Below are 9,290 nucleotides of genomic sequence, written 5' to 3'. Positions count from 1 at the left end.
AACTAATTAATTCAAAAGTGTATTTAATTGAACTTATCAATATTTTGAGTAATTGATAAGGGAATCGTAATTGATCAGTGGTGGGTCCAGTCATGTTCTCACATTCACCATAATGAAGAGGCATGTAGTTAGCAGCCCCACCACAATAGTCTCCTCTATTATTTGGTTCACATTCATGGACGACAATATAATAATGGAGAACTGCACAACATGTGACTATTTCCTCCAACTTCTAATTAAATAATTAATTAAGATTAACTAAATGAGATGAAAGAGGTGAAGAAATGGAGTTGTGATCTTTCTGATAAAAACCCATTCTAGTTTTCATCTTATTTTATGATTTTCAACTTACATGTACAAACATTACATCCAACTCTATCAAATACCTCTAAACTTATAGAATTTATATATATATATATATATATATATATATATATATATAAAATCAAAAGGAGCCTAAGAAAAGGCAATGGGGAATGAAGGCAAAACTAAATAGCAACCAAATGGAATATTCATATCCTTGTATATTATGGCATCTTAATAGGCTAGCAAAGTCACTGAACTATGTTTGGCACTACCACCCGGGCAAATAACCATCCACCACCACGACCACGACCACCACAAGAGATCAGCGTATTAGCACAACTCACATGACTTTACAAGCTGAAGGGTTCTCGTCGCTGAACATGGAGCCGTAGTTGTCACTTGGCTGGGGATAGGGATAGTAAGGATAAGGCGGGGGCAGGTAGTTCACAGCGGGTGGCTGAGGAGCGTACATCATTGGCTGAAACCGTTCGTTCCCATTGGCATGCTGCTGGTTCATCATCATTGCGGCCATTTGCTGTTGCTGGTAGGGGTTTCCTGCAAGGATCTCGGGGCCGGAGGCTTGAAAGTAACCTCCATTGCTGCGGGCTGAGCTCATACCGGGGGCCGGTAAGCCTTGCACTGCCGGGATTTGGCCCATTGGAAGATTACCCATCTGATGACCCATTTGGCCTGTTGGCATTGGCCCCATATTAGGAACACTGGCTTTCATTGCCATCATGTTAGGCATGCTTGGTAGCCCATTGTTCATTATTCCACCCCCTTTATTGCCCCCATTGCCGTTGAAGTTAGGACCACCACCATGGCCTCCGCCTCCGCCACCGCCACCGCCACTGTTCTTTCCATCTTGAGGATGTCCACCGCCATTCTTGCCACTCTTTTTGGGCGATCCACCGCCTTGAATTTGATTACCGCCACCCTTATTACCACCTCCCATGTTCATCTGTGGCATAACTCCACCTTTCTTCCCATTCCCATTCATCAAATGCATTATATTCGGCATCTGAGCACCACCGCCCCCATTGCCCATCACAGGCTTCATCTTGTTGGGAGGCATAATGTCCATTTCATCATCAAAATCATCATCATCATCATCATAATCATCGTCATCTTCTTCATCATCATACTCATCATCATCATCATCAAACTCGTCATCAGTAAAGTCATCCTCCTGGGGCAAGTCGAATTTGACAGTCTTGGGGTTGCCCCCGCCCAAATTCGCCGGGATCTTCAAGTCCTTGAACTGAGGGGGCAAAATCTTCATATCTTGAACACCCTTCATCTGTTGAAGCTGGTGGGGAAGAACCATTCCAGGATTTCCACCCTTCATCTGTTGAAGCTGCTGGGGAAGAACCATTCCAGGATTTCCACCTTTCATCTGCATTGGATTCGGGTTGTTAGTCCCCTTTTCGCCTTTCCCCTTGTTGCCATTCCCACCTTTACCACTATCAATCTGCAAATTCTTCAACTGATTCTGATTGTTATTATTGGCCTTTTGGCTCCCCCATAACTCCGCGTGTTTCCCCTTCTTCATCAGCTTCTTGATCAAAGTAGCAGAGTCTACATTTCCAGAAACAGTAACCTTCCCCCATTCCGAATCGATGTTTATGGTATAAACCCCTATAGCATAACAGATTTCTCCAAATTTCAGCATAAAATATTTCAAAATTCACCCAATTTCTAACAAATTAATCACAGTCATAAACAATAATTGATCTTTGGGCACTTTGTGTACCTGAGAAGGAACATTAAATAAATCAAAACTGAGCCTTGAAATGGAAACATATATACCTTCAATCCTCTGCAAGATTTTCTTCACTTTATTCTTACACCCTTCACAGTGTATATTGACTTTTAGAACACAGGTCTGCATTTACAACCAAATTCAGCCAGTAAAATCAAATTTGGCACCCAACCATCCAAACGCAAAACAAAAAGTTTAAAAGAACAAAAAAATTGTTTTTTTTTTTTTTAAATGTTAAATAAATTGAAAAGGAAACAACTTGAGGCAAATTTATCAAGAAAGATTTTTTGAGTTATAGCAAGCAAGGCCCAAAACAGTAAAGCAGAATTGTACAATCCATCCTTCCATCCACCCACCCATCCCAAGCTAAACACAGAGAGAGAGAGAGAGAGAGTATTTGCATATACCGACAGACAAATTAGCAAATTAAAAAAAAAAAAAAAAAAAAAAAAAAAGAGTAATCAATTTGGGATGTACCTGGATCTTCAAGAACTCTTCCTTGCTCATTTCCTTAATCTGAATGTTACAGGAAAAATCAATATGCAGGAAATTAGGAAATGGGGATGGGGTGCTGGTAGATCTGAGAGAGGCGGAAAACAGCTAAATGGGCATTGAGCTATGGAGATGGTGAATATATATAATTCACATACCAAAAAGTGTGAAAAGCTAAGAACATGAACAAAATATAAGAGCTTATTCGAAATTATGATTATGTTTCGTATAATTATTTTCCTCTGAGTTTTGTCCAAGACTGATAACAGAGGCAAAATGTGACTCCCAACTGAGGAGGAAAGAGAAATCTTGAGAGATAGACAGCAAAAGTTCCAGTCTTTCAGAAGACAGAGAGAAAGAGAGAGAGAGAGAGAGAGAGAGATTATAGGCGTTGGTGGGTGGACATTAACATCTTTGCTGGTGCTTTCTGAATACTGTATTTCAGAGGTAGGAGAGAAAGAGCAGTGGTAACACTGATATACAATTGAGGGATTCGGCACAAAGTTTGAGAAATGAGAAGGATGGGGCTGTATTTAACGTGTAAATATTTCTTATATAATAATGATAAAGTATAATTCTTTCAATAACAGTTTTTATACATTGACCCTCAATCTTAAATTGTAGATATTCTTAGTAATTGTTATAATTTGTTACGGATTAGTCAATTAATAAAAAATAAATAAAATAATAATAATAATAATGCATTTCAACTTTTAGTTCTGTGTATCTATATATCTTCTACAATCTATATGAATTAAATTTTTATTTAATATTATCTATAGTCCTGTTTGGTAAAATATTAACCTATCAATCAATTTTGTCTTATTTGACCACTATTAATTGTTTAACTTTGATTAAAAAAATTAATTTCAAAATGCTAAAATTCAAAAAGTTGTTCAAAGCAACTTTTTCAAATAATTTTTTTAAAATTATACCAAACAGTTATCAGCTAATTTACCAAACACCTTTCACGTCTCTCTCCCAATTATCTTGTGCAGTCTAATTTGAACCTCTTTCTTTTTTATTTTCCTTTTTATGTATTCGTTACTATTATTTTGGTGGCTTTAGCTTGCTCTTGCGCATGTATCCGCAACCGTTATACCCTGCACCACGGTACGCATAGCATTGTGCGCTCCGTGCCTCCCAAAACGATATCGTTTTGATAAGTTATTTAGAAAGTTGACGCGATTATGTGTATTTGTTTATACAATTATGTGTATTTATTTACACAATTATGTACATTTTTTATACAATCATGTACATCGTTTTTATACAATTATGTACATCCGAAACAGAAAATTTATATGTATTATGTTAAGAGTTTATGTTTATTATGTTAAAAGTTTATGTATATTATATATTATGTTAGATTATATGTATTATCTTTTTTAAAAAAAAGTATGTGTATTTTGTTATACAATTATGTACATTCATGTATACAATTATGTGTATTCTAGTATAAAATTATATACATTTTTGAACATGAGATTTTTTTTTTTAAAAGAAAATTAACCACCAACACAAGGTAATGAAATTTCAAAAAAAAAAAAAAAAAAAAAAAAAAAAAACTGAAATGACGTCGTTTTGCATTAGGGCACATAATGCAATGCGCGCCCTAGTGTAGAATTTAAATTGCCGTGTATCCTTATTAAGCATCAAATATCTACAAATATAATAATCTACAATAAAGTTAGGCCCAAGAATTAAAAAATGTTGGGTGTAATTATTTGGGCAAATTATTGTATGAAACATGGTGTGTGGACCATGAATATCAGGTAAATTTTAAATATATTAAAAGTACATATTTTTGTATTAAATGTACGTTATATAAAATAATGTACCCTTAGTATATTAAAAATATACTTTTAAAAAATGTACCTTACGTACATAAATAATGTATCCTTAGCATATTAAAAATGTACATTTTATTTATGGTCCACACAATTGTGTGGACCATGGTCCATGCAATGATAATTGAATTATTTGTTGAAATGAATGGTTCATATTATTTTGATTTTAGTATTTTTTAAAAAATTATTTTTCCTATTCGACTCTTTATTACATTATTATTTTTTTTTAAATACCAATGTATTCCGTCAGTGTAAACTTTAATAACGGAATATTCTGTTAACTATTTATTATTCTTAACTTACTCATTGATTTTCATAAAAAAAAATGTCTTAGGTTTAAACCCCATCACAATCAAAATTGGCATAATTTTTAAACATATACTATTAATATGTTAGAGTGTATTAAAAATATACAATATAAAATTTAACATTAACTTTGGTCAATTAATTAGAATCACACATTGGGAATTGATGAAACGGTACACCTAATTTACAACATATATTTAACACATATGAGAAACTATGTCTATTATCATTGTCTTTCTAGGGATTGAGGATTTGGTTCTGTTTTTGAAAGTGCACTGCGCCAAGGCACTAAAATTGTAGTGAATCACATCATGAGACTATATCAAATCAAGAATTATTTCTAGGGAAAGTGGCACCAAAATGAAGCATGGATCAGGCCAATTAATAGGGTTTTGTGTTGCAAAAATTATGCTTAGGGTACTATCCAGCATTCCGTGAGAATGCTTCCCTCTAAAATGACTATTGCACCAGTTAATCCAACATTTCTGCCACAGGTCATAGTTATGCATCCTTGAAATATTTACTTTTATGAAAAATTTGATAACCTTGCATTGGTATATGCTAGGATACTGAATGATATTTTGATAAATTCTGAAACACTAATTTAAAAATGCACATTGGACATCAGACTATTCGCGCAATGCGGGTATAGTAACTAGTATAAAATAATAAATAAAAATAAAGGTCAAATTGACCATCGAACAGTATATAATACAATTGTCATTCAATTGAAAAAAATTACAATTGAACCATACAACAAGTTAAAATCATGCAATTCATCTCAAGTGACCTGAAATGACATGTTACCAAGAAGTAAATTTTGATTAAAAAAAATTAAAATTTAAGAAAAAAACAAACAAACAAAGAAACAAGGTCTCCGGACAATCGGAGACCAACGAATCCATGGAATCACCTCTAAGGATTTAGAGATGAAGGATCTCCAGAGATCCATAAAGATGAGAGTGTCACCATAGATCTCTAAAGACCAAAGAGGTTGAAAAGATGAAGGTAACCATGGCGGGTGTCATCTTTCAACCCCTAAAAAAACTGAAAGGTTCGTCTTCATGGATTTGGAGACAAAGGGGATAAAGGCAGCCAAGACGGGTACACGATGACGAGCAGCGACGCAATCTTGGTCTCTGAGCCCGGAGAATCCAAGGTTGTTCGCTTCACGTCTTCCACCCAGCTCCGGCTAGACGAAATCTTCTTCTTCTTCTTCTTCTTCTTCTTCTTCTTCTTCTTCTTCTTCTTCTTCTTCTACACGATGACGAGCAGCGACGCAATCTTGGTCTCTGAGCCCGGAGAATCCAAGGTTGTTCGCTTCACGTCTTCCACCCAGCTCCGGCTAGACGAAATCTCAGAAACGTTGTACACCCGGCCGTCGCTGGTGGCGGAGGTGTCAAAGGGGAACGAACGTCGATGTTGGAAAAAAAATAGGAAACCTAGTTCTCGTTATCCTCATCCAAGCTTAACCATTAGTAACATCATCCTTCACGCCAAGGCCGCCGGTGAGGGAAGAGGTCGATGCCGGAAAAGAAAAAAAAAAAAAAAAAGGAAACCCAGTCGCTGTAGTTGTTGCACCGCTGCTCACACCATCGCTACTAGAGGTCGTCGAAGCTTCGTGCTCAAGGTCACCGGCTTTGCTGCTTCGTCGGAGAAGAACTAGCCACCGGAGAATGAAGCTGTTGAAGATGGATGAAGATGATATTGATTAATTCACATAGAAAGACAATTTTTCCCCTTACATTAATCTTTAATTGGATAGTTAAAATTTTTCGGTGAGATTTGGTCGGTAATTTGGCCGGCGTAATTAAAATTTATAAAAATTGAATAGTTAATGTATTAAATTAACAGTTTTAAAAGTCGTGGATTGCAATTAACAAGACCCCAATAGCAATAGTTATGCTGTGCAACCGAATGTAGCATGCGCATGGTGCATACGGTTCAAAACGACGTCGTTTTGATTAAAAACGCGCGTCCCACTTTAAAAAAAAAAAATCAGGTTCGACTCTCCGCAATAGCATTATTGTGGATATATAGTTATGAAATTGTGGATATATAGTTGTGAAATTGTGGTTATATAGTTATGAATTTATGGATATTTAGTTCATTCATTGTGGATATTTAGTTCAATCATATATTGTGGATATTTAGTTCATTCATTGTGGATTTTTACTTCATTCATTCATTCATTGTGGATTTTTACTTCATTCATTCATTCATTGTGGATTTTTACTTCATTCATTCACTGTGGATATATAGTTATGAAATTGTGGATATATAGTTATGAAATTGTGGTTATATAGTTATGAATTTATGGATATTTAGTTCATTCATTGTGGATATTTAGTTCAATCATATATTGTGGATATTTAGTTCATTCATTGTGGATTTTTTTACTTCATTCATTCATTCATTGTGGATTTTTACTTCATTCATTCATTCATTGTGGATTTTTACTTCATTCATTCACTGTGGATATATAGTTATGAAATTGTGGATATATAGTTATGAAATTGTGGTTATATAGTTATGAATTTCTGGATATATAAAAATGCTATTGCCGGGAATCGAACCTGATTTCTTCTTTAAGTGGGACGCGCGTTTTTTTAACCAAAACGGCGCCGTTTTGCAACCGTATGCACCTTGCAAGGTGCATTCGGTTGCACAGCATAATTTGCGCCCCAATAATTACTGGACCAAAATGGTGATTTACTCTATAATTAAACTTGATTTTTAATTATTGAGGATGTGACACATTTATTTCTCAGTTAGAATTAAAAGTGACACATTTTTATGTTTGAGGAATGGATTAAATCAGGTGAATTTCGAATTTGATAATTAAAAAGTTACAAAAAATACAATAATCAAATGACCAAAATTGAAATTGAAATTAAGTCAATTTCAAATTTTGCAGAGATATTTTTTAACTGCATGCTAAATTATTTACGGAATGAGAATTGAATATGCAACCTCATTCGCAGTCATGCTACCGAATTACATGATATTTTGCTTAAGCTTACTGTATTCTTGTCTTAAGCCAAAATTGAGAATTAAGTTTGCTTTGGTCATTATAGTGAGTCACATGTTGGTTCCAATTGAGTGTGCAGTTGCTTAATTCATGGATTAATGTATTCAGGAAGTTCCCTTAATAGAGTATTTGATGAGTGATTTGGTAACAATTACTTCTTTGAGAATTTAGTAGTTTCCCTTTGGTTTAGCCTACTACAAGATTAGGATCTGCCGCTTAGTATGGGTTTCCTTATCACTTTATTTATGCATTTTTAAAAAAGCAAAAACTTATGTAAGATGTAAGATCGTCCTACGAATCTTTGTCTATGAGAAGAGTCGAATCAAGATGAAAATAGATTATTTATATTGCATTGAAAAATATGATACTAATAAGGAATAAAATATTTGTTACATATAAGAGAAAATGTAATAATTGGCCCATTCACTTATGGGATGCTGGCCCAATAGAGTTGAGGAATGGGCTGGCATGCATAAGGGGTGGCTGCATGCGAGGGCGCGGGGGTGGCGGCTGTTGCGTGCGTAGGCGTGCGGATGGAAGCGATTATCTGCACGCATGGGCGCATGTGGGGGACGGCTGTCTACGTATGAGCAGGATGGCGGCGGCTATTTGCATGCATGGGTGCATGTGGGGTGCGGCTGTCTACGTGCGTGCGGGTGGCGGCGGCTGCATATGAGGATGTACGTGGGGGCGTCGGCGGTGGCATGCACGGGCATGCATAAGGCGGCGGCGGCTGCGTACGAGGATGTACGTGGGGGCATCGGCGGTGGCATGCACGGGCATGCATAAGGCGGCGGCGGATGCATGCAGAGTCTGTGGGGCATGTATGAGCATATGCGAGACAGTAGCGGTCGTTGGTACATGGGGTAGCGCGAACGGTGTGGAAGGCGTGAAGGGAGAGGATTGGCGCGGGATGCGACAGAGACGTGCGAAGAGGGGGTGGCACGTGTATGACGCAGGGGAGAAGGCATGAGTACCACACACGTGGCCGGTCCGGAAAGGTCCCCGTTTAGTATAAAAGGGGGAGGCCACGATCCGTTTTGTGGGCAAAATCGACTTAAAGGGTGCGAGGATGAGGCTCCCTCCAAGAAATCTCGGGCAATCGAGGAATCTGCTAGGTCGGGGAAGAGGGGGGGAGGGGGGGGGGGGGGGGGGGGCGAATCCGCCCATGGAAAGGCCCAATGGGGGAAGAGGAAGGACGGAGGACGCCAGAAACATGGAGGGATCACACAGAGCACCCCCACTGTGGGTGCCCCGCCCGCCTGTCAGGGGTCTCCCTCCGGTTCCTTTCACCCCTATCAACGCCAAGCCAAGCGAAATACTAGCTTATGCAGAAGAATGTCAAAGGGTTAAGGCTCTTGAGCCTCCCACCTAGGTCGACAGGAAGAAGACAGACGAAGAGGATGGTAAGAAAGGTGTGAAGCCTGGGAAAGCTGGTCCGCCTAGCCAGGCACCACTCTCGAACCACCCGACCGCAGGGAAATGCCGAGACCACGAACGACCTCGCCTGGTCCCCTTGTGTAATTTAACTCCTCTTACCTAT

The 9,290-nt window shown here is 37.8% G+C and overlaps 1 protein-coding gene across 2 annotated transcripts; it reads right to left on the bottom strand.

Annotated features, from left to right (window-relative positions):
- Positions 1-298: 298 nt before the first annotated feature.
- LOC109146876 (heavy metal-associated isoprenylated plant protein 32-like) lies at positions 299-3,083 on the bottom strand. 2 transcript variants are annotated; one of them, XM_019294544.1, is made up of 4 exons: positions 2,546-3,083; positions 2,116-2,191; positions 1,655-1,944; positions 299-1,606 (listed from the first exon to the last, which is right to left on the bottom strand). In XM_019294544.1, the coding sequence occupies exons 1-4, from the start codon at positions 2,573-2,575 to the stop codon at positions 647-649; spliced, it is 1,356 nt and encodes a 451-aa protein (XP_019150089.1). In that variant the 5' UTR covers positions 2,576-3,083; the 3' UTR covers positions 299-646. The 2 variants fall into 2 exon arrangements, with proteins under 2 accessions (XP_019150089.1, XP_019150088.1); XM_019294543.1 differs by having other exon boundaries at positions 299-1,944; positions 2,546-3,082.
- Between the last annotated feature and the right edge of the window lie 6,207 nt (positions 3,084-9,290).

This window comes from Ipomoea nil, unplaced genomic scaffold (genome assembly GCF_001879475.1).
Source record: "Ipomoea nil cultivar Tokyo-kokei standard unplaced genomic scaffold, Asagao_1.1 scaffold1940, whole genome shotgun sequence".
Taxonomy (NCBI): Eukaryota; Viridiplantae; Streptophyta; class Magnoliopsida; order Solanales; family Convolvulaceae; genus Ipomoea; species Ipomoea nil.
Note: the sequence above shows the minus strand (reverse complement) of the source record. Positions and strands in the feature narration are given on the sequence as shown.